The sequence below is a fragment of the Canis lupus genome, chromosome 33 (assembly GCF_003254725.2).
Source record: "Canis lupus dingo isolate Sandy chromosome 33, ASM325472v2, whole genome shotgun sequence".
Classification (NCBI taxonomy): Eukaryota; Metazoa; Chordata; class Mammalia; order Carnivora; family Canidae; genus Canis; species Canis lupus.
The window spans coordinates 25,832,207-25,858,096 of record NC_064275.1 but is presented as its reverse complement, the minus strand read 5'-3'; the positions used below and the strand labels follow the sequence as shown (position 1 = coordinate 25,858,096).

The following is a 25,890-nucleotide window of genomic DNA, read 5'->3' as shown; positions in this document are numbered from 1 at the left end:
TGGGCTTTAGAAGGACTCGATCGGAGACACACAAAAGTGGTGACAGCCTGAAAATCACAGACTGGACCAGTCAGGGGATCTAGATGGAGCTGTAAGTTGTGTGCTTAATATACTGCTCTGTCAGGGGTTGTAGAGAATACAAATGATAATTTGGCATTTATCCACTGCTTCTTGGGCACAAAGACCAGGGCCCTGGCAAGCCTGAGAGGGAATCAGGGTTGATGCAGCTCCCCAGCTCAGCAGAGGCACCTTAAGGATGGAGATCATGTCTTGTTCATCTTTGTAGCCCTAGGGCCCAGTCTAGCCACGCATCTAGGTGTTCCGCAAATTATTGATGAAAAAGTGAAGGGGGCAGTGGGAAGAAGGGCTGCAACAGAGGATGAGAAAACATATAAGGTTATATATTCTTTTTATTCCTAGATCAGTGATATCACACTTAATTTTCTCCTATGGCCACAATCAAATAGACTTAGTTATAAGTGAAAAAATACCACTTATTTTCTACAAGACAATTAGGAAAGAAGACTAGAGGACCCCACACGATGAAACGTTGATTCACTAAGTCATTATTAATATGCCACTTTAAAATTAAAGTAGAAACATCCTAGTTGAATAACTTACTCTTTAATTAAACCTTTATTATATTTATTTATGGCCAGCAACATTAGGAACTTTAAAATGTTTGAAGGGTGCCAATGCTTCCAAATTGCAAATTCTGATTGCGCTTTCAAAGTGAAGTATTCATTAACATCTATTAGCAGTGCCTGGTGCCTGGATTGGGGCACCTGGGTGGCTCAGTGGTTGAGTGTCTGCCCTCTGGCTCAGGACATGATCCCGGGCTCCTGGGATCGAGTCCTACACTGGGCTCCCCATAGGGAGCCTGCTTTTCCCTCTGCCTATGTCTCTGCCTCTCTCTGTGTGGCTCTCATGAATAAATAAATAAAATCTTAAAAAAAAAAAAATTAAGAAGTACCTGGGTTGCCTGCAAAGGGAGCCGAAGCCATCAGGATGATTTATAGGGGTTTGAGCAGGGTGAAGGGGGGTGGTGGTGGAAGGATACCATTCCCTGTAGCCCAGCGCTGAGAGCTAATGAGGAGCTAATATTAATGAAAACACAGCCCGTGTGTATGCAGTCTATTTCTGAAAGGACAGATGAAGAACTGGTAAAAGTAGTTGCCTGTAGGACAGGTGGGGGCGTGGGGCATCCAAGGGACCCAGCAAGAGGGAGGCCTATTTCCACTGAAGACTTTTTTTTTTTGTCTCATTTGTACTTTCTTTAATCATGTACTGCTTTCTTTAAAAAGAAAAATAATTAGGAGGTAGAAATTTCTCAAGAAATTTTATTTGCACTCTCTTTAAAACAAAACAGAAAATTCACACAGAAATAGCCAAAAGTGATGGCAGTGGGGCAAGGAATGAAACCATGTATTGGTAAAGGTTAAATCCCAGGGAATGCTCAGAATCTTGGAATGGGGGGGGGGGGTATTAAGCAGCAAGGGGCTCACGGACGTTTGCAGTCAGAATTGTATCATCCACATACTTTACCTAATTTCTGAATAGGCCAAATGGACTCATGGCAATTAAATGGTCCCTCCTTGGAATTATGAGTTTCTATCTCCTGTTAAATGATATTTTGTGCAAAACAAACAAATGATGTTTTGTGAATTTAGGATCCTCAAAAGTAGTTTTCAAAGCTCCTCAGCAAAATAAAGACTTAAGAAAAAGTGATTTAACAATGAATCCTATCTGTTTTTTGTTTTCTGCTTTTTTTCCTTTTCAGACGGATGTAATTGTTAATTCTGTAGATCCGCTACATGGTCTCAGATTAGGACCTGTGTCGAAATCAATTCTACAACAAGCAGGAGATGAACTAGAACTGGAATTTAATAATAAAATTACCGGGATACATCAAGGTTCTCAGTTGGTACTGGTCACAAAAGGATTTAAATTGTCCTGTCAATGTGTATGCCATGTGTTGTGGGACTCAAGATGTTTCAAAAAGTCTCAGGTAAGTTCAAAATAAGTGTATCTTTACGTAGTTCCACCGTCTGCGTAGTCTTTGCTGAGTTCCCATCATGTCATTACATTTATTAACTTACCAACCTTTAAAGGTTGGTAAGTGGGTTAGTCCTCATTTTTTACCACTCTGAAAAGCAGAGAAAGTGTTGTTGTCCCAAATTATCTTAAGAAAGTTAGCTTACAATATTACCTAACTTATGTCTAAATTGTAAGCTGGGGGCACCCAGGTGACCCAGTAGTTGAGCATCTGCCTTTGGCTCAGGTCGTGATCCCGGGGTCCTGGGATAGAGCCCATATCAGGCTCCCTGCATGGAGCCTGCTTCTCCCTCCGCCCATGTCTCTGCCTCTCTCTCTCTCTCTCTCTCTCTCTGTGTCTCTCATGAATAAATAAATAGAATCTTTAAAAAATAATAAAAATTCAAAAAAAATTTAAGCCGGCATATTGTAAATAGACCTGGAAAGGTGGGGGCTACCTCAGCTTGCACACCTGTTCACCTCACCCTTCTGTGACCCTGTTGGCCTTTCCCTAAGCAGACCTGGAATTTCACCTCTCCCTATTTCCCTCCATCAGTTAAATGCCAGGAGGTCCTGGGATTCCCTTTCCAGTGTTACTCCAGGTAAATCTATTACCTGGGGTGTCTTCCTACCTATGCTTGTGGTAGAGATTGGCTTTCTGGCTAACTTTGCCGGAAAAAGAGTAGGGGGGACCCACTCAAATGTGGAGAGAGGGAGACAGTCCCCTTCTCTACCTTTGTCTCTCTCTATTTTGCCACCGTTTCTGGCCCTCCTTTGACTGAGAGCCCTCTAATCCCACACTGGCCCTCTAGTCACTCTCTGCCCCTGAGTTTTCCAAGGCCCTTTCACAGGCAACCATCCTGTACTAGAATTCAGTTTGGATGTTGAAACATTGATGCAAAGTGTAAGTCTGCCAAATATGTTAGCACTTCTCGAGAAGCAATCACATAGAACATTCGGACATATCTTAAAGATGCTGGATAGAGCTGCTTACTTACTTTACCCTCTGTCTCCTTTATTAAACTTTTCCAAGAGCTCTTTGTTTCAACCTGGAAGCAGCCGGTAAGTGGCGATAAATTGATGGTTGGCTCTCTGACGCAGGGAGATGGGCAAGGCCTTATGAACTGGGAGAAATCATCGGACCCCAATACCCTGAAGAGCATAAGACAGAGCCCTAAATTACTTCTGTTGCTTATCATCTAACCTAAGTCTGCAGTGGGTTCCCATGGAGGGGAACTTCCCCTGCTCTCTAAGGAGGCATGGACACGACTGTTAGGGAGAATAGAGGTCGTCATTGCAAAGTATGGGCAGGATCCAAGAGGCAAGGGAGGTTTTATTTGGACTCAAAGGCTCATCTGTTTTTCCTCCAGGTGCTGAGAATTGCGGTGAAGGAATGTTTGGAGAAATGCCTTGAACTAAATAAAACTTCTATTTCCTTCCCCGCCCTGGGGACTGGAAACATTGGTATTCCGAACTATGTAGCAGCCAAGATCATGTTTGGTGAAGTTTTAAATTTTGCCAAGCGCCATTTGAAAAAACAATTAACTGTAAATTTTGTGATCTTTCCAGAAGAACTGGAGACCTATAAGGTCAGTTAATATTTGAGAAATGTCCTATGGTTCATTCATTCCGTCGTTTGATAACATCTATGTAGTATCGCCAGCCTAAGACGTGAGCTAAGCACTTTACAGCACAGTGATGTTCTAACTTGGTAAATTTAATTTTTTTTTAAATTGCCCACCTCCAACCTAGTGAAGAATGTCTGTAAAGAAGTCATGTTGGGGCACCTGGGTGGCTCAGTGGTTGAGCATCTGCCTTGGTTCAGGTCGTGATCCCGGGGTTCTGGGATCTAGTCCCGATTCAGGCTCCCTGCAGAGAGCCTGCTTCTCAGAATCTCTGCCTATGTCTCTGCCTCTCTCTCTGTGTCTCTCATGAATAAATAAAATCTTAATTGAAAAAAAAAAAAAAGGAGAAGAGGGGAGCCCTGGTGGCCCAGCAGTTTGGTGCCACCTTCGGCCTGGGGTGTAATCCTGGAGACCCAGGATCGAGTCCCACGTTGGACTCCCTGCATGGAGCCTGCTTCTCCCTCTACCTGTGTCTCTGCCTCTCTCTGTCTGTCATGAATAAATAAATAAAAAATCTTTAAAAAAGAAGAAGAAGAAGAAGAAGCCATGTTACCCAGCTGCCTAACTTCCCTCTTTTCCCTTGTTGGCCGCCTTCATTCTCAACTCTGCTCCTCAAAGGTAAGCAACCTTCCAGTTTCTTTTTTCTTTTTTTTTTTAACCTTCCAGTTTCAATGTGGGGTTCTCTGCTCTTCTCTCTTCTCTTCCCCTCTGAGAATATAAGTATTCTTACAGATTCTGCAAAGTTCTGTTTTGTGAGCCACCTTCAGACCCATATACCTAACCCTCCCTCATTTCCACTTGGTTATCTGATTGTCCTCTTAAATCCAACATATTTAAGACAAATTCCTTGTCTTCTCCTCTTCAATCAATCAACTTCTTGGGGCAAGTTAATATACTTTTCTGTGCTTCAGTTTCCTCATCTTTAAAGTGGGATAAGAGGGGCCCCTCGCTGTCTCAGTCCATAGAGCATGCAACTTTTGATCTTGGGGTCGTGAGTTCGAGCCTCGCTTTAGGCACAGAGCTTATTTGCAAAAAAAAAAAGTAAAGTGGTAATAATAACCACCATCCTATGGAGCTGTTGTGAGCATTAAATGAGTTAATACACATAAAACACTTACAACGTTACGTGGCCCACAGGTAAGCCCTCCGTGAAGAGGAGCCACTGTATCAGCTGTAATGAACTGTGATTCACGGAATGCTGACCTGAGTACGAAACCAAGTGACTTGTTATCTTTTCTTCCCAATTAGATTATTTCACAGCAGAGGTACATTTGGCTACTTTCGCTGTGTCCCCAGTACTGTCCCCAAATTCAATCTCTTGTTTAACTTCTCTGTAGGTGACCTCAGAGGGAAGTCCATCGTGGTCTGATACAAATTTGAGGGATTGTGTGTAGGAGAGTGGGTCCCTGTGTCTGAGGGCAGACGTCTGTGTGTCTAGCTTCTTTAGTTTTTGCTTCATCTTAGCTTTTGGTTTTAGAATGGGCAGAGTAAGCAGAGTTTCTTTCTTTCTTTTTTTAAGATTTTATTTATTTATTCATGAGAGACACAGAAAGAGGCAGAGGGAGAAGCAGGCTCCCCACGGGGAGCCCGATGTGGGACTCGATCCCTGGACCCTGGGATCACACCCTGAGCCAAAGGCAGATGCTCAACCACGAAGCCACCCAGGCACCCATAAGCTGAGTTTCTAACGTGTGAAAAGGTCCCTGATATATTCCCCGTAATGAGTATGTGGCGCTGTGCTGTCCTGCCTTTGAAGTACCATCTCTGTGCTTTCTTCTTGCTTAGCTGGCACTTTGAGAAGGGATTGTCATGATGTTAAGGAAGACTAAAAAAAGGAAATGAAATAAGTTACAGCAGCTTAAAATAGGTTTTCAAGACAGATTTCTGGTTCTGCCAGTAGCAACATCCAAGGGCTAGGACAATTTTCCAGGCATATGTCTGGGGTTTGGATATAAGGGGTCTTGCTCAGTGTCTGGCAGAGAGAGTGGCTCTGAACACTAGTCCTCTGACTTCTCACTCTTCCACCTCTCAGTCTGTCTCGAGGTCAGTGGATGCCATTTTTATCTCTCCCTACAAGAAAATGAACTTATACTTGTTCTAGCTTTTGCTCTTTGCTGGAACAAGTGTATAGGTTCTTATTCCTTTTGCTGCTTGACTAGACCCAGGGAGGTTTGTAGTGTTTGCTGGAATTCATTGCTGACTTCAAGCTGTGAGTGTGACATCACTGAAGGTGGAGTTGGGAAGAGATGTTCATGGTGAGCTCTCATTAGCCAATGTCAGCCAGCTCCAGGACACCACTGTGTCTCATCCACGCTGACCTACCTGTAAAATCTACCCAGTAAAGTAGCTCACCTTCCAGACAAAACAAAGCACTATTGATGGGCCCAGATAGATGCCCTGAGCACATCCCTGAACTGCTCAGGAAGTGGCATCTTCCTACAAGGGAAAATTAACTGCATCTAGAAAAGAAGTTCTGTTCTCTTCAATACACAAACAAAAATGTATGTGGCGATTCAAAAAATTATAAAGATCACCCACAATCTGAGAGCTCCCCTAGGCATTGATAATAAAAACATCTGCCATGTATTGCATCAGCCAGGCACTGCTAAGGAGAAACTGTAGAAAAATCTAGCCTCCCCCTCGTTATTTACCATCTTTCCAATGAAATAATCACTGCCAACTGAACCAACTTTAAACAAGAGTTAGTAGGTATAGTCATTCCAAACCCTAGCAGACATTTCGTTTTTTCAAATGGACTCTATGTTAAAGGGTCTGCATGGCAACACATACCAATCTTTGTCTGTTGATTGCCGTAAAAAAATAATTACAACAATAGCTCACATATGCTTACTATGTGCCAGGTTCACTGTTAGGCACTTAACAAGAATTGATCATTTATTCAATCTACAGACAAAGCTTGGTATGCACATAACTTATTTAAATAAGTCTCTGTTTTATTAATTACAAGAGCATCTGCCCATTTTTGTCTTCAGTGACGTAGCCACACCTTTGGTTCAGTGTCTAATATGTAATAAGCAGAGCATTGATATTTGTGGAATGAGTGAATGATTATATTTTGCCTTGGGATATGCATTCTTTTTTTCTTTTATACCAGATTTTGGTTTTCTTTCCGGTTTTCCTATACTCGTTTCCCCTAGGTGTTCTAATAGTTCGTGGTACTGCGTAATTTGATGCTGTGACTGCTGTTCCCTAGGACTGCTGTAGATTTGTGGCAGTGGGGATGGGGATTGACAGAGTGGATAAGGCCAAGTGTGGTATATGCAGGTGGAAAGAGGGATTTTGTTGACTTTGCCTGAAATCCCCACTTATGACTCTGCTCTCTTTTGCTTCTGATAGACTTTCAGCGCTGAAATGGCAAAGAATAAGTCCAAGCCACATCATTCCAATAATTACAGTGGTGAGTAAGAAATTCATGGGCTTGGAAGTAGAGCCCACCCAACAGAGTCTCATTCTATTTTTCATCATCTGAACTAATGGAAGGGACAAGAATAAGAAATAAGCCAAATATATCTCACTGTGCTTTTATTCAGATACTAACTGGCTCAGTATCTGAACGTGATTCTACTTTTGCCCAGTCCAGTCTCATGTTATGAATAGAGAGGCTAAGCCACAGTGAGTAATCCACAGTGTGGGTAGTTCATTCATAGAGGTCTATAATTTTTCTCTAAGTTCTGCCCTCCGTAAGCTGACTAAGCCTGTTACTCTTTTTGCTCTGAATGAGGTTACATCTAAATAGGATTACTCATTAGCCATGATAGAAAACATATCTCAGTAATACCAGATAATAATAAGTGGATTAACCTGACACTACCCATACCTGAGTAATCCCTGGGATCATAACTGAAACTTTAAACAAACAAACAGAAATATGGATAGGCCCGAACTCTACAGATTTTGATTCGGGAGCTCTCCATCTGGGTCAAGCATGTATATTTTTCAGTGGCTCCCTAATCAGTTTTGCTGCTGAACTAGGTTTGGGGATCACTGGACTAAACTAATCCTGATTGATGTTGGAGAAAGATTAACTTTGTCTTATAACTCCTATCCTTTAGTGAAGTTTGAGTCCATGGAGTTGGAAATACCTCATGACAACTAGGATGTATACTTCTGAAATAATAGTCTTTTACTCTACAATATTCTAAGAACATTATAAAAACACTAGACATTCAACCGGCAATAGAAACTGCTAGGATATTTCCCACTAGGGTCCCAATGATTTGCTATACCCTTTAATAGAAGACTTCACTTATGGATGTGCAGTGGTCCAGCAGTGCTAGATATGAAGGAGGAGGATACTTGAAGAGCTGTGGTCTGTGACTGTGCCTCTTATGAATCTGTTTATCTGTAGAACAATGATAATAACAGACTTTTGTGAGGAGAATTGGAGATTATGTATGTAAAAATGTTCTGTAAATTGCAAAGCATTAAATGAAGGCCAAAGAATAATGAATGAGAGGACCCACGGGGCCCAGAGGAGGGAGAGATTCAGACCTGAAGGGATCAAGAGTAAATTCCTGGACAAGTGGTTCTAAGTTGGGCTTTGAGGATGGCGGATTTTCAATGGCTAGAGCTGGTGGGTTGGGGCACCCAAGGTGAAGAAAACCCACAGCAGCTAACAAATGCAGTGCATGGGTAGAGAACCACCCTGAATCTAGGGGAAAAGGTAGATAGGAGTTTTAGGTGAGGATAATATGAAAAGAAACATACAAATGTCTCTATGTGACTGGTCTGCATAATAGGGCCAGGCGTTACCTTTGACTTCAGTCATTTTTAAGGACACCTGTAAAAGAATTGTAATTATAGCATAGGACAATAATTGACAATAACGGTTAATGATGATGATCTCAGATTATCAAGGAAAAGTTAAACTATTTAGGAAGGCAGGGAAATGTGTTTTCATTAGAAATATTTAGCTAATAAAATAAAAAAGTAATTTAACTAATAAATATTTAACTAATGTGTTTGGTGCTAGAAGTGTATCCTTTAGTGATCTGAAGAATGAGTTACACAGAAGAACAATTCTTTTTTTCCCAGTAATGATGGGTAAATGAAGTATCACCATATTTTGTTTCTAGTTTTTTCCTAAAAAGTAATATAAATTCCTGGGCAGAAGAAGGGTTAAAAACAAACAAAACCCCTATGCCTTCAATTTAAGAACCCTTTGTCATTTCTATTGTCTAAACCATTGGCTTTTTTTTTTTTTCTTCTCTCAGACCCTCTCTAGGTCTCTCCTGATACTGTTTCACAGTTCCCGATACCCCCCAACTGTTCTATCAGGGGGAAGGATGCTAATTTCCACTACTAACCTCAGATTGCTTACAGGGAGCAGAATCACATGAGTGCTAGAGGCAGAGTGCCCACCCCTGCTAGCTCCATGGCCACAACTTATTAGTCCTAATAACCATGGGCAAGTAACTTAATAACTCTGAATAAGTTTCCTCATTTGCAAGATGGGGCTGTTAATAGTACTTATATCGTAAGATTGTGAAAAGCGGACAAAATAATTTATGTGAAGCACTTAGAACGATGCCTAGAACATAGTAAGTGCTCAATTTACTTTTCCCCTTCAAAATATGCTTCTGAGATTCATCCAAATAGCTCAAGTTTACTCCTTTTCATTGGTATAACAATATTCCATTATTGAAGGACGTCTGGGTCATTTCCAGTTTTTTGCTGTTAGAAACAAAAATGTGAGCTTTCTTATACATACCTCCCGAAACACATGTACAAAAATCTCTTTACACAATATATAATTGTGGAGGGTAGTGGTGCCAGTTTTACATTCATCATAGATATATACAGGAGTTCCAGTTGCTCTATATCAAGTGTTCCCAACACTTGATATTGTCAAATTTGCCACCAGTCTGGTGGATAATTTTTCATATCCCTGATTACCAGTGAAGATAAGCATCTTTTCACACATATATGGGCCATTTGTGTTCTTCCTTTTTCTTGATAATTTGAGGGAATTCTTTTTTCTTTTAAAGATTTATTTGACACAGAGACTGAGAGCACAAGAAGGGGGAGTGGCAGGCAGAGGGAGAAGGGGGAGCCAGATGGGGGACTTGATCCCAGGACCCCAGGATCATGACCTGAGCCAAAGGCAGACACTCAACCCACTGAGCCACCTAGGCGCCCGAGAGAATTCTCGATATATAATTCTAGATACTGCCTCACCTATGAATTTCCTCTCATCTAGTCTATTGCCCTCTAACCTTTTTTTTTTTCTATTTGGGTTGAGAATTACTCTAGTCCATCAGAGATTCTACTTCTTTATATATATCTTTGCTCCTTTTGGAGGGGAGTTATAGAGAGGGGTACACATGAGTGGGTTGGAATCAAGTTCCTTGACATTTTCTGCTGGGATATACCATGTCAAGCAGCAGGAGCTGGTAAGCTCCAAATTCTGTGGTGTAAAATGTCCTGTTACATACAGATAAGACATGAAGAGGAACCCCAGAGAGTAGAGTTATGGGTATTTCTTCATTATACTTGGATAATTTTCTAATTTTTCAAAAATAAATGTGTTATTTTTATAATCAGGAATACATATTTTTCTAAAAGAATTTTCACTCTCTAAGCTCTACGGCTTTCAGAGATGTTTGACTTCGAGGTTGGTAGGAGCAGAGGTTAAGGAAAATCTCAGTCAGTGGAACATAAAGGCATACTTCATTTTATGGTACTTTGTTTTATCGTGCTTCAGATACTGTTTTGTGTTTGGAGTTGTTTTGTTTTGTTTTTACAAATTGAAGGTTTGTGGCAACACTGCACCAAGCAAGTCAGTTGGTACCATTTTTCCGGCCGCATTTGCTCACTTCATATCTCTATATAACATTTTGGTGATTCTTGAAATATTTCAAACTTTTTCATTGTTATATTTGTTGTGATTTGTGATCCTGATTATGGTTCACGGAAAGCTCAGATGATAGCATTTTTTAGCAACAAAGTATTTTTTTTTAAAGATTTTATGTATTTATTCATGAGAGACACAGAGAGAGAGAAAGAGGCAGAGACACAGGCAGAGGCAGAAGCAGGCTCCATGCAGGGAGCCCGCTGTGGGACTAAATCCTGGGACTCCAGGACCACACCCTGGGCCAAAGGCAGGCGCTAAACGGCTGAGCCACCCAGGGATCCCCAACAAAGTATTTAAAACTATGTACAAAAAAAAAAAAACTATGTACAGTGTTATTTTAGACATAATGCTATTGCATACTTGTAGACTACAGTATAGTGTAGACATAACTCTTATATGCATTGGAAAACCAAAAAACATTCATTTGACTTGCTTGATTGCAACATTCACTTTATTGCAGTGGTCTGGAACCCAATCTACGGCTCTGAGGTATGACTATGATGGTTAACATCTAGGCTGATATCACAAGGTGAACTCACCTGTGAATTGACAAAAGCAACATAGCAGGGGCAAGGCAAGATAAAGCCGACCCCTTACAGGCTAAATTCTGTTCTCAAGGAGGCTGTAAACCATACATTTAGATTTCCTTCATATCTGGCCCAGCTCTCAGAGGTAGGCATGTAATTGAAGCTGCTGCTGCTGGCAACAGTCACAATATCCTCGAAACAAATGTTCGCTTTAGTGTTTTGTTCTGCTCTGGTTTAAAACCCACCTGCCTTCTGTGGATGTTTATGATACTCTTTTCAGTCCCCAAGTTGACCAGAGAGGAGAAAAGAGAAAATGGGCTCAAACCTAAATCTCCTGCAATCAGTCTGATGGGATCCAACCTGGAAAAGATGAAGGAGGCCCAAGCGTGGATCCAGAGGATACTGAGCCCCCAGAATCCACATATCATTGAGAATAATCATATCCTCTACCTCGGGAAAAAGGAACATGACGTTTTGACTCAGCTTCAGAATACCTTAAGGGTCTCTATCTCAGAGATTATCAGTCTGGAAAAGGCAATTTTAGAGATCAAAGGAACCCAAGCTGATGTTATTGAGGTTGTTCTGAACATTGAACATATGCTGTGTGAAGTCCAAGAGGAAATGGCAAGAAAAAAGGAGCTAGCCCTTTGGAGCTTGTCAGGTGAGTAACTTTAAATCGGAAAGTCAGCTCTTGCAACTATTCCTTATGGTGTGAGTGCATCTGTTCTATGTATGTGGGTCAGAGATAGTATGGGGGTGAGAGCAAACATGCTGGTTCTGTGATAGGCCATAAACTTTTATAACTCTCTTTCTACCAGCAAGGTTACTTGGTAAATGAACACACACACACACACACACACACACACACACACACAACGCACACACGCAAGATTGTATTTACTGGACATGGGTTGTCTGAGAGGCAATTAAATGGGAAAGCCTCAGGCAACGCAAGCCCAGGCTGGGGGTGGGGGGCGAGGAATACATCCCTAATTCTACAAATGGAGCATTCAAATGTGGACACATTCCATTTGATTAATTCATTTCTTTGAGTTTTATTGCAGCTATGTATTTGTTGCTGGCAGCATTAGGAAAGTTGAAATTACTTTGAGCTCACCAAAGTAAATTATTCATTTGTACCGTGAAGTACACTCAAGGATCTCCCATTCAGTGGAGCAAAATTCATCATGATGACTGGGAATTTGGGTCTGGAGAGATCCTTTTAACATAACCCAAGAGCTAAATAGGAAAATTATACTGTTGTAAATGCCACCTTGGGAAACAGAGGTTTATTTCATTTATTTACTTGACTTATGTATATTTTATCTGTGATATGTGCCAAGCATCCTGGTGGCTGCTGGAGATACAGTGATAAGATGGACATTGTTTCTACCCAAAATCTAATTGAGGATACTGAGATGCAAGCAGGTTCATTATGAAAGAGGGTGAAAGTGCTCTATGAGAGCACCTCAGACAGGCACTGTGATGCTGTCATTTAGAATGTATATTTGGTCATTCAGGTGATCAAAACATATTTGTCATGTATATTTGGTCTTTGTCCACATTCCTGGCTTACAGCTCTCATAACCCTTGGATTTCCTAAGTGTTGAGAGTGATAAAGGTGTCTTTTGTTACATATAGGAGGGGACCTTGGAAAGCACCTAAGGGTGGAGACTGGTCACCAGGAGATCCAATCTATGATTAGAGGATTGGAACTTTTGGTATCCCCCAGCCCAACAATCTAAGGAAGGGGCTGGAGGCTGAATCATTTGCCAATGGTCAATGATTTAATCAGCGTGACTAGGTAACAGACCTCCAAAAAAAAACCAGGAAGACAGGTTCAGAGAGCTTCCAGGTTGGTGAGCCCATGGAGAGCTAGGGAGTGTGGCTTGCTGGGAGAGTGCATGGAAGCTCCGCCCCCTTTTCCCATTCCTTCCTTGCCTTATGCAACTTTTCAGTCTGGCTGTTCCTGAGTAATATACCTGTACAATAAACCAGCAATCCAGTAAGTAACATGTTCCTCAGTTCTGTGAGCTGCTCTAGCAAATTTTTTTAATTAAAGATTTTATTTAAAAAATTAAAGATTTTATTTATTCATGAGAGACACAGGAGAGAGGCAGAGACATAGGCAGAGGGAGAAACAGGCCCAGGACTCCAGGATCATGCCATGAGCCGAAGGCAGATGCTCAATCACTGAGCCACCCAGGTGTTGCTTCTCTAGCAAATTAGTGGAACCCAAGGAGGAGCTCATGGGAACCTCTCTGATTTATAGTCAGCCAGTCAAAAGTACAGGTAGCAATCGGAACTTGCAACTGGTGTCTGGAATCCAAGGAGAAGGTCATTGGAACCTCTAGTTTGTAGCTAGTCAGCCAGAAGCACAGGTAACAACCTGGCTTTTGACTGGTGTCTGAGGTGTGTGTGTATGTGTGTTGGGGGGCAGTCTTATAGGATTGAACCCATAACCTGTGGAATCTGATGCTATCTTTGGGTAGATAGCAGCAGAATTGCTTGCTTGTGTATACGGGAAACCCTCCTACACACAGACATTGGCATTGGGTCTCAGCATACCTATTAAGACACCTAACCCAGACGTGGGAGGTCAAGGGAAGCCTTCTCAGAGGAGGTGTCACAAATGGTGAGTGAAGAATAAATAGCAATTAATAAGATAAAGAAACCTCCAAGCAATCGGACCAGGGTCTAGATTAAGCAAGACTTTGTAAATCACATGAGATTTCAGAGTTTTTCTTGAAACAAGGGGGAGCCTTGAAGGATTTTAGCAGAGATAAGGTCAGTTTCATACTGTAGAAAGATCACTGAAATGTTGATGAGTTTGGCACAAAAATTCAGATGTAAAATTTCAAAGAACACCTTACTTGCACCTTGTTTGTAAAAATAATTCAGGCAGACATGGTCAAAGTCAGTTGGAGTTTACAATAAATATTGTATCTCCATTCCTTAGAAAAATTCAGGGGGCAAAAAACGACAAAAATAAGACATAAGGATGAGGCCAAAGATTATGATTTCTATTTAGCTTTTGAAACTTAAGGACTGTGGGTATTTAAACTGACCGCACTATGCTCCCCAGGAGAACGAGAGACAAGACTGGTCTATGAAGCTTGTGGCATTACTTGAAACTAACTGCATTCATACCGTTGACTCCTTCTCCCAGCTATTGGCAGTTAGTCCTGTCAGTCCCTTGTTCTGCTGCAAGGTGGCATTTTTGATAGCTGATGACTAAGCATATCTTTCCACAGCAGTGTTTCACAGTCTCCTACACACCCTCTTCTCAATCAAATTAAGACCTTCATTAACAAAATGGATAGATTTGTAATGAGTTTTTACTACAAGGATCATCAACTATCCACCAGAATAAAATTTTAAATTACAAGAAGTTAGGTATTTCCTCTTTGATGCTGCCACTGTAATGCTTCCTGAGGAGCGCTTCTGACAGCAGCGGTTTGTGGATCTTTTGAGTCTCTGATGCCCAACCCAGCACCAGGCAGGTGATAAGAGCTCAGTAAATGTTTGCTGAACTCAAGCAAACTGAACTCTGTTACTATACTTTATGAATGTCAGCTGTTGCTCTCGAGGTTTAATTTATAATCTCTTCCTTTGCAATGTCCTGGCATTGGAGTTTCTCTGCTATGGAATTTTGTCCCTCCCGCATTCCAGATGTATAACTTGGCCCCTATAGAAATTCTTTGGATTTATTATCTGCTTTTTGTGGTTAAATTGAGCCCATTCAATTAAATAATGTGCTAGGAATCAGTCATGTTCATATACTTGGGCTTAAGTCAAACTGAAAATAAACTGAGGGGCCCCTGGGGTGGCTCAGTTGGTTAAGCGTTTGCCTTTGGCTCAGGTCATGATCTCAGGTTCCTGGGATTCAGCCTGGCATCATGGGGCTTCCTGCTCAGCTGGGAGTCTGCTTCTCCATCTGTCCCTTCCTCCCTGCTAGGTTCTCTCTCTCTCTCTCTCATAAATGAATAAAATCTTAAAAAAAAAAAAAAGAAAAAGAAAAACTGAAAGAAAATAAGTCTTTTGGGGGTTTCTGTTTGTCTACCTATATGTATATTTATTCCAATAAGGAGTTGCTAGGCAATAACAGGTGTCCCTTGAATTTAAAAAAGAAGGTAGGAAAGTAGAGAGAAGGAACAAAAGAAGGAAAAAAAGGAAGGAAAGGACACCATAAACTCTTAATCTCCAAATTCTCCTCTCTCTGGCTGGGTGGCATAGGAGTGATGTATATACCCAACATTCTGCTTTGCCACTTATAGAAAGCCCTGGCGAAAGCCCAGTGTGATTCTGGGCAAGTCACCTAACTTCTCTGAGTTTCAATTTCCTTATTGGTAAAAGTGTGTGAATTATTCCAGCGGCAGTGTTGTGATGTTCAAATGAAGTTGAGATATGAGATCTTTTTTGAAAATCTTGAAGTTTTATGTAAATGTCATGCTATTTTTCATCACTCCTTAATGTTTTGTCATACCTGTATCTTTTTGTTGATGAGCATCCTGGGTAGAAATATAAACATTTTCTATAAGCAACACAATTATATATCATTGTTACAACATTGATGGGGGAATTATACATTAATGATATTTTTTCTCTCACCCTTCAGCCTCATAATCCAAACCATGTGAGGGCAAATTTATTAACCCCCTCTTTTAGCCTATGACTTCTCATTAGGTTGTACTCTCCTACCATGTCCTGAACATGTAAGGCACACAATGTAAACTGGTTAATCCACCCCTTTAACTTTCTATAATTTGTTTTATTGAATTTCTTTACAACCCTCTGTCCTCTCACAGAGCATTGAGATAAAGTGCTGTGTTACTTATTTTTAGGACAATGGACTGATGGGCAACCAAAAAATCAGGATGAAATGAAAAGGAATAAGTTTCTGAGATGCCTAAAACTTTCAGCTGAGGAAATTCAGGATCAGAAGAAACTGTTTGAAAACTGTGGTTTGCAGGTTATAAAGGTATACTTAATTTAAGGGAAAGATTTGACTCGTCTTGCTATCACTTGGTTCTGTAGCCAAAAGAATAATTCACCTGCTGATGACTCTAAGCCAGCTACTTGTTGACCCAAAACCCTGGGATTAAGACAGAAAGTGGGGCAGGGGTGTGGGCAGGCACAAAGGGTGTAGTTGGAAAGGAGGTAGAGATGATGCCAGGATGTACAGAAGCACCAATCAAGATTCAGGGCAAACCTATCTGCCTGTCTTGAAGCAAAATGAAAGAAATGGAATAGCATTTATCACACCATATTATAATTGTTTACCTAGTTTTACCTCTCACTAAACTATGAGCTTTTAAGAAGGCAACAACTGTGTCTACACTGTTGACCATTTCATTACCAGTGCCTGGCACGGAGTGACTGCTCACTGAATGTTTTTTTTTTTTTTTTTGAAAGATTTACTTATTTTTTCATGAGAGACATAGAGAGAGAGAGAGAGGGAGAGACAGGGAGAGGGAGAAGCAGGCTCCCCACAGCGAGCCTGATGTGGACTCGATCCTGGACCCTGGGATCACGCCTTACCCAAAGGCAGACACTCAACCGCTGAGCAGCTCAGGCATTCCTGCTCAGTGAATTTTTATTAAGTGGATTTATCAAAGAAGGGACAGGGAATTTTAAAGAGACAAGTCAAAGCAGGAGAGGGTTGGGCCAGGAGAGACTCTTAAAACACTCTACATGAAATGCAAGTTGCATGCAGCCATATGCACATACGAGCCTTTATCTGTGAAGCAGGGTATCAAGCAATGTAAATAGTGGTTCTTACTTTTTCCCAGTTTTTTTCAGTTTTTCATATCCTTGGGTCATAGGTGGAGAAAATAGACAATTCCGTTCTCATGGCTGTCTTCCAAAAAAAGAAGAAAGTGATGGAAGAGAGAACACATGGGAAACCTGTGAGCTGCAGGTTGTTTCAGCAAGTTCCTTACCAGTTCTGTGAAGCAGTATGCAGAGTTGGCTTTCAAAGAATGTACTCGGTGCCCTGCGGTAGGTGTCGGCCCCTCATCTTCAGGGCCTCCGTAGGTGGGGATGGGTGAGCAGACCTCAGCAAGTGACTCACCACGCATAGTATCTGTTGCTGTGGTGAGGGGAATCACTTGCAGCTGGCATATAGTGATAAAGTTATTTGGGAAGGGTCATATTTTTTGTCCTTCATATGTTTTGTTGCTGATGAGTTTAATGTTGATGAAAACGTTAGCAGTAAGATCTACAGTTCACTGGTTTTCTCTTTCTGTGGTTATGTGTTTTATCTGCAGAGAACACTTTGAAGCTTTTTGTTGCTATTGTTATCTCCATAAAATTATTATCACCACTACCAAACCTCATCCCTTAATTAAAAGGGCATTTTCCTGAACTTAGTATTAAGTTGCTCTTTTCTGGGGCACCTGGGTGGCTCAGTGGTTGAGCACCTGCCTTTGGCCCAGGGCGTGATCCCAGGGTCCTGGGATCCAGTCCTGCTTTGGGCTCCCTGCTCAGTGTCTCTGCCTCTCTCTGTGTCTCTCATGAATAAATAAATAAATAAAATCTTTTTTTTTTTTTAAGTTGCACTTTTCTCTTTCATCTTCTTCATTTCCTATAGACAGCTAGTGAATGAATTAGATATCTTATGGCAGGTGAAGTGAATGACATATTGAGATCCTTCAGCTATGGGAGTTCTACTATGTGTAGCTTCTGTGTCTTTTTTCAGTTGTACAACAATAGTGCATACTTAATGGCCATTTTGTCCCCTTTAGATCTCTCCAAAGGAGGCTAAGAAATTTAGTAATAATCATGGAGAATACCTAGCAATGTGGCTTTACCTGATCCATTGACTATGTTCCTGCTAAAGAGCAAGAACCTTTACCTTTCAAACTATATAGCATGATCCTTGCTGTGAAGCCAACTCCAAGTCTTGATTTCTAGAAAGCACAGAGTCTGGTAATCTTCATCTCTTTGCCCCAGACAGAAGAACTTAAGCAATACCTGAAGTAAAAATTGAACATGGAAAATTCCTGGGGACAAAAATAGGTAAATGAATCCCTACCAAGAAGTCTTTGAGTGTAACCTGAAGAGGGTTGTTGACAAAGTCTTAAAAATTCACAACTTCTATTTGCTCCTGAACCCATCATAAGTGGCTTTCCTGCATTCCCCACCCCCTGCCCCTACTTAAACTACTCTAAGACCATCACTAGTTTTTCAACTCCTCTAGTGCCTTCTTTCTGGTCCTGTGGCAGATGCTGCTAGTTGCCTGACATCTATACAGAGCTTTCTTCCTAAAGGACACATACACCACTTCCCAAGGAAGACAGCCCCAAAGTCTCACCCTGTCTCATCATCAGCCTCAAGTCCAAAATGTCCTCTCTTAAAGCATAAAAGCAAGGTAATTGCCCCAACCCACTCATTATATAGTGCCAGGAGAAGGAGCAGGAAAAGTGCAATAAAAACTCTCATTTCTAAAGGAGAGAAGGAAAGTCACTGGTCCATACCACTAATCACCTGCTGCTGGACATGGATAGTGAGGACTCTATTCTGGGAGTGGATTAAGACCCTTGTTTCCTTGTTTTGCACTCTGGGAAGAATCTTCCATATGCGTTGGTGCTGTTGGTCATTTCTAGGCCGGCTCCCTACCAGGGGTCCATGGATTGCCTCAGGACCAGAATGCTCCCAGGCTACTGACAGCCAGGCTTGCAGTTTCTTCAGCAATACAGTTCCTTTAAAACCTCTGCAGGCATGAAGCCTGTTTACTTTTGGTCAAGTTTCTGTCTTTAAAACCCAGCCAAAGGTCTTGTCTCCATCTAGTCTTTAAGCCTCAAGATCCTGGTCTTTTACCTACTGGCCTCTGTGCTCTGTCCACATCCCTAGCTCTAGGCTTAAAGCCACTGCCTGAGGCAATTCAGATGATAGACTCATTGGGGAGATAGTGCCCATAATGTGACTTGCATTGACGTGTCTGGTGAGTGGGCTTAACCAAAGGTGCTTGAGAAACCCAGGAGACATTTTATCACCACTGAAATTGTTTTGCAACTCTTTTTTTTTTTTCACTCAGTTTTCATTTGGAGTACAAAGGCTCTTGGCCTTTTTTCTTTTTTCTTTTTTTTGCAGGGGGTTCCCTGCAAGGTTCCGAATTATGGGACTCTTGGTCAATTTAGATGGCCAACTATAGGCAAAGGGGGCTTCTATTAACAAATCTTTATATATATATTTTTCTATCTTGACTTGGCATTCCAGCCAGTTCTGATTTCATCTCTTGCTTGTAGGGCTAGGCTGAATGTAGCAAGAAGGAGCCTCCATGCTTGCAGTTTTTTTTTTTATTGGGTTCATTCATTCATTCCACAATGAGCGCATTCTATAAGTCAGGCCCTGTGCTAGGTGGGAGGAATACAACAGTAAACAAAACACACAGAGTTCCTGCCCTTATCCTTTATAATCTGTGAGTCCATCTGTTGGGTATTTTCTGAAGTTCTAAAGAAAGCCTTGTTTTTTTTTTTTTTTTAAGATTTATTCATTTATTCATGAGAGACGCAGACTGAGAGAGAGAGAGAGAGGCAGAGACACAGGCAGAGGGAGAAGCAGACCCCCCACAGGGAGCCCAAAGTGGGACTTGATCCCAGATCCTGGGATCACACCCTGCGGTGAAGGCAGACACTCAACTGCTGAGCCACCCAGGTACCCCACCCCCTGTTTTTTTTTTTAACTCTACAATGTCCCCCTGGGTGATTGAGGCTATACCTATAGCCTCAACTCCTACCTCTAGGATGACTTACAAATTTGTATCTCTAACCTCCTTCTTCTCTCCTGACCTGTAGGTCCATATTTCCCATTGTCTTTTGATTATTTCTGCCTGGAAGTTCTATAGCCACCTCAGACTGAACTCTTACCTTGGCCATGCTTTTCCCTAAGAAATATGCACTTTTATTCCGCCCCACCCACCCACCCAACTGATACTCCCTAACCTGGCTAATACCATCACTATCTATCTCCCGGGTCTCCTAGCTGGAAACTTTACCATCTTCTGTTCCATCCTTCCTCTCAGGTCCAGGCAGTAACACAGTCCTTCTAGGTTCCCTCTCAGTGTCATTCTCAGCCCAGCCTCACCTCTCTGTTCCTCTGCCTTTGCTGTTCTTTCCTTGGGCCTAGACGATGACCAGGTCCTTTCCTTGCCTCACAGCCCTATCCTTTAGTTGACCTATCCTTTACTCTGCTACCAGAATTATCATGCTAAAAACACATGTGCCTGTTTACTATCTGCCTTCCTAGTTGCTTACAGGGTTGAACTCCAGCCTGGTTGGCCCAGCATGTAAGGCCCTACCCCCCCCCCTCCCCGCCCCGCCCCATTATCTCCTCAGCGTCATCACTCACTGTGCTCCACCACACTTCAGCCAGGAACTTCTTAGGGTTTCCTAAATGTGCGGGATATTTCATGCCTCTATGCCTTTGCCTGTGGAATACCTTCCTCCTTACCCGTTTTATCCCTGCAAAGTCCTATTCCTTCTTCCAGACGTTGCTCAGATGGCATTTCCTGGCTGACACCCTCCCTCACTCGTGCAGGCCCAGGGGGCTGCTTCCTACATTCCTTTGTTACTGTATCTGTAAGTCAAAGTACAAACTCCACAGGTCCCCAGAACTCCAGTATGGGGCTTGTCTTCTTCACAGCTCTAAAATGGAACTTCACCTGCCTTTGAGGCTCCCAGGTCTACAAACATGAAAGACTCCCATCTTGGTGGTTCAAGAGGAACTCAGTCATTTTCAGAGTTGTCTCAGCCCCTTTGGGATTAAAATTCAGTTCCTGCAAGTTTTTTCCCCTCCTTCTCTTCTGAGAGTGCTGTAGATGATGTGACAGGCATTGTGGGGAGGGAGGTCTCGTTCTGCAGCTGTCTGTTCTCTGGCTTCCAATGTCCTCTGCTAGATAAACCACCCTGGGCTTGGTCATTGGCACCCTCCCATGCTTAAATTTATGGTGCCCCTTGCTCTCAGGGTCTACACAGGGCACTGTTTTTCATGCCGAGGTTATTCCTCTCTTGACCATGGTTGGTGCCCCTCCTGCAGCACAGGAAATTTTTGAGTGTGCCCATCCTTCAAGGTGAAGGGCAAGGTCTTGTGTGGCAGTCCTCACCTGTTCCGGACATCATCCCCAGGCACTGCTGCTTTCCACTTAGCTACCAGCTGGATGAAGAGCCTGCATCCACTAGAGTTGGGCAATGAATGGCCCCTTCTACTCTGGAAGTCTCTCCCTCCCATTTTTCTGAGATTCTTGTTCTGCACCATCTTAACTCCGAGGGCTCTCTTGAGGGAGTGGGGCGGCGAAGTGAGTCCCTTCTCAGAATCCCCAAGAGTTCTAGTCGTGTCCTCTCTGATTCTTCTCTTCCCACCAGGCAGAGAACTTTTATTTAATTGGAAGTGTGAAAACTGTTCTAAGAATATTTTATCCTTCTCTCTTCGGTTACATATGGCATGAACTCCATGCTCTGAATCCTTCCTTTAGGCTTTTGAACTTAGGGTTCAAAAACCCCTTTTCCTCTCCCAGAAAACCTTTCAAGACCATAATCTATGCTTTGATTAAAAATAATTATATATGCTATATTGGGTGCCTGGGTGGCTCAGTTGGTTCAGCCTCTGACTCTTGGTTTTGGCTCAGGTCGTGATCCCAGGATCCTGGGATCCAGCCTGGAGTCATGTGCCACACTCAGCAGGGACTCTCCTCTGCCTCTCTCTCCCCTTCCTTCTGCCCCTCCCCCTGCTTGCACTGTCTCTCTAAAATAAATCTTTTTTATTTAAAAGATTTTATTTATTTATTGATGAGAGACACAGAGAAAGAGGCAGAGACATAGGCAGAGGGAGAAGCAGGCTCTAGGCAGGAAGCCCAATGCGGGACTTGATCCCGGGACTCTGGGATCACATCCTGAGCCAAAGGCAGACGCCCAACCACTGAGCCACCCAGGCATCCCTCTAAAATAAATCTTAAAAAAATTATATATGAGATATATAGAGATAAATAAGTAGCAAGAACTCGGTGGAGGAACCAAGATCAAGAAGAATTTTCTAGGAAAGAAATCTTTGATTTTTATCTCAAGATACTTTTCTCTCCGCATAAAATTGTGCTGTGCTTTAACCATTTACATGTGGGAAGCTCCCTTTGTGAGTTTTTGAGAATAGGGATCATGTCCTAGTCATTCTTTGAAGCCCTAGAGCTTGTATTGTCCAGTTGGTAGCCACCAGCCACACACATGGCTATTGAACACTTAAAATGTGGTTCCCCGAATCGAGATGGCCTATAAATGTTATACACTGATTTTAAAGATTACTACCTGAAGGAAAGAATGTAAAATATCTCCTTAATAATTTTTCATATTGACTATATGTTGAAATAATAACATATTGGATATAATAGGTTAAATAAAAACTATTAAATTAATTTTACCTGATTCTTTTTACCTTTTTATGTAGCTACTAGAAAATTTTAAGTTGCAGATATGGCTTACTTCTGTGGTTCAGTGCTGCTCTTGAGCCTACAACAATATTCGATTAAATCTGTAGTAAATGTAAAGAAAAAAATAGGGAGGGAAGAAGGAGAGTAAAAAGGAAGGTGGGTATATTTAAATGTAAGCTATTATTATGCTGATCATCATCAATGATGATTTGTCTGAAGAGATTGACTTTAGGTGTTTTTGCAATAGACAGAGACTTGAGACCAGGAGGTGGTGATTATTTGGAGGATTAGAGAGAGAATATGTATTAATACCCACATAGGCAATATGGTTCATAATAATCATAATAATCTTTTAACTTGTTTTCTTTTATCAGACCTAAAATATGGAATTGGTATATACTTCACCAAGAACCTGAAAAACCTAGCAGACCAGGTCAAGAAAACATCTGCTACAACTGAACTGATATATGTGTTTGAAGCTGAAGTACTCACAGGCTCCTTCTGTCAGGGTCATCAGTTAAATATTCTTCCCTCACCGTTGAGTCCTGGAGACATAGATATCCATGACAGTGTGGTTGATGATGTCTCCAGCCCTGAAACCTTTGTGATTTTTAGTGATACTCAGGCTATGCCCCAGTATTTGTGGACTTGCACCCAGGATCATGTACGGCCACAGGATCACTCATCAGGACTAAGGATGCTGTCTTCACAGCAGTCTGGAGCAAGATTCTCAAGGGGTAGCTCTGTCAATTAGGCTCCACATCATTTTAACAACTGACATTTGCTTGCTTTGGAGGAACTATCCAAATAATGATCATCAGTGAGTCAAAGTCTGGTTTGAAAATGTCATATGGGTTGTCCATATGGACCTATCAGGTTATTGAAGGAACCCAATACAAACTAGCATCTTAATTCTTTCATCTTTGTCTTCATCTTTGTCTTCATCTCTATTGGGATGGGTAAATCCCAATCCAAACACTCTCAGAACCACTCCCTCTCCTTCAGGATGCTCTTTCATCTCTTTTACTATAGGTAACAGCAAAAATGTCTTACATATAATGAAGAAGTTTTTCTATTATATAATCTAAACCTTTTTATTTTCTAAAATAATAGAGTAGCAGCCTGATGATTTTTGATTTTCCAGAGAATCTTATATGTTGTTGGAGATTTCAAAATAAAGCACCTTTGTATGAGTAACTGGCTTTGAAAAGTTTTATGTAAAATGACATTATTCAAAGTGGAAGGACATCAAAAGGCTGATATTCTACTGATATCCTGTTTGGAATCAGCCATATCAAGCAATGCCACTCAAGCATCATGAGGCCAAATGACTTATTTTTTTTAAGATTTATTTATTTTAGAGATAAAGAGAGAGCACACATGAGGGAGGGCAGAAGGAAAAAATCTCAAGCAGACTCCCCACTGAGTGCAGAGCCTGATGTGGGGGGCTCAGTCCCAGGACCACGAGATCAAGACCTGAGCCGAAATCAAGTTGGACACTCAACTGACTGAACCACCCAGGTGCCCCAAGGCCAAATTATTAATTTGCCAAATATTTCTTGATTCCCAGGTGTGTTTCAGTCATTTTCTGGGTGCTGGAGATACGATGCAGAACAAGACAAATGTCTTCAGAAAGCTTTCAGCCTGAATAATCAGAAAGGCAGCTATGTGATTGAGTATAACAAAAGAGGAATTACAGATTCTTTGGAAAAATTTAAGAAGGAGAGGGATAAATTAATCAGAGGTTGGGAGGAAGGCGTTCTAGAGAAAGTGAAACTCAAGCTGAGGTGTAGAGCATTCATAAGAGTTAGGTGAATGAAGGATGCAGCAAATCAGGAACAGAGTTGGAAGAGTATTTTATGCAGAGAGAATAGGTCTTATAAAGGCTGAATCCACTGTGACTTCGCCCAAATTTTACTTCAGAGTTCTGCAATGTAGAGGCCAGCTAATCTTACCATGTATCTCTTGCCTATTCTGAAATCCATATTTCTCTATACTCCCCCAATTTCCTGGCCCTCATATCCTTGCACAGAACATTTCTTCCACCTCATCTCACTGTAAGCAGCATTCTTTTTTAAAAAATTCCCTTCACCTATTTTACCACCCCCACCACCTCCCCTCTGATAACCATGTTTATTCTCTACAGTTAAGAGTCTGTTTCTTCGTTTCTCTCTTTTTTTTGGCTTTGTTTCTTAAATTCTACATATGAGTAAACTCATGGTTTTGTCTTTCTCTGACTTCTTTTTGCTTAGCATTATACTCTTTAGCTCTTGTTGCAAATGGCAAGATTTCATTATTTTGGGGGGCTGAATAATATTCCACGATATATATATATCTATATATCTATATATATAGATCTATTTAGATCTATATATATCTCACATCTTCTTTATCCATTCATCTATCAATGGACACTTCTAAAATTTGGTTAATATAAATAATGCTGCAAAGAACACAGGGGTGCATATATCTTTTTGGATTAGTTTTTGTGTTCTTTGGCAATAGCAGAATTACCGGATCTTTTCGTTATTTTTAATTTTTTGAGGAACCTCCATACTATTTTTTTTGTCTTCATACTGTTTTCCACAGTGGCTGTATTAATTTGCAATGGAGGGTACCTTTTCCCCACATCCTTGCCAACACTTGCTGTTTTAGGTGTTTAAAATTTTTTTTTAAGTTTTTATTTAAATTCCAGTTGGTATAGTATAATATTATTTTCAGGCGTATAATTCTTTCTTGTGTTTTTGATTTTAGCCACTCTGACAGGTGTGATCTCATTGTGGTTTTGATTTGCATTTCCCTTATTAGTGATGTTGAGCATCCTTTTCATGTGTCTGTCGGTCATTTGTATGTCTTCTTTAAAGAAATGTCGTTCATGACTTCTGCCCATGTTAAAATTGGATTATTTGGGTGTTGAGTTATATATATGCTGACTAGTTGTATATACACACACACACACACACACACACACATGCATATACATACAACTTTATATATTTTAGATACTGAGTCTTTATCAGATATGTCATTTGCAAATATCTTCTCCCATTCTTAGATTGCCCTTTAATTGTCAATTGTTACCTTTGCTGTGCAGAAGCTTTTTATTTTGTTTTTCTCCCAAACCATTTCTCTGCACTTCCTTCCTTGATGTAGCCTCTTCTCTCCCTCTAGTTGTGCAGTTTGTTCCATCAGTACTCAGGTTGATCAGAATGATTTGATCGTTATCTGGTTGTGCTCTAGGAACAAAAGGAGCATAGGGTCCTTCTTCTATGCCACCATCTTAGCTCCTTAGAAGCTTCTTATTCTGATGTAGCCCCAATATATTATTTTTTGCCTTTGTTTCCCTTGCCTGAGGGAAGATGTCTAGAAAAATGTTGCTATGGCTAGTGTCAGAGAAATTACTGCCTGTGT

At 41.4% G+C, this 25,890-nt stretch overlaps 1 protein-coding gene across 5 annotated transcripts in view; it reads left to right on the top strand.

Moving 5' to 3' along the window:
* Positions 1-23,676, top strand: part of PARP9 (poly(ADP-ribose) polymerase family member 9) — a 33,562-nt gene extending 9,886 nt beyond the window's left edge. For all 5 annotated transcript variants that reach the window (XM_049105338.1, XM_049105336.1, XM_049105337.1 and 2 more), the window contains exons 5-11: positions 1,781-2,008; positions 3,405-3,623; positions 7,017-7,077; positions 11,341-11,721; positions 15,905-16,041; positions 16,886-17,060; positions 22,854-23,676. In XM_049105338.1, coding sequence (XP_048961295.1) covers positions 1,781-2,008; positions 3,405-3,623; positions 7,017-7,077; positions 11,341-11,721; positions 15,905-16,041; positions 16,886-17,060; positions 22,854-23,233 — 1,581 coding nt within the window. In that variant the 3' untranslated portion in view covers positions 23,234-23,676. The remainder of the gene's footprint in view (positions 1-1,780; positions 2,009-3,404; positions 3,624-7,016; positions 7,078-11,340; positions 11,722-15,904; positions 16,042-16,885; positions 17,061-22,853) is intronic.
* Positions 23,677-25,890: the final 2,214 nt, after the last annotated feature.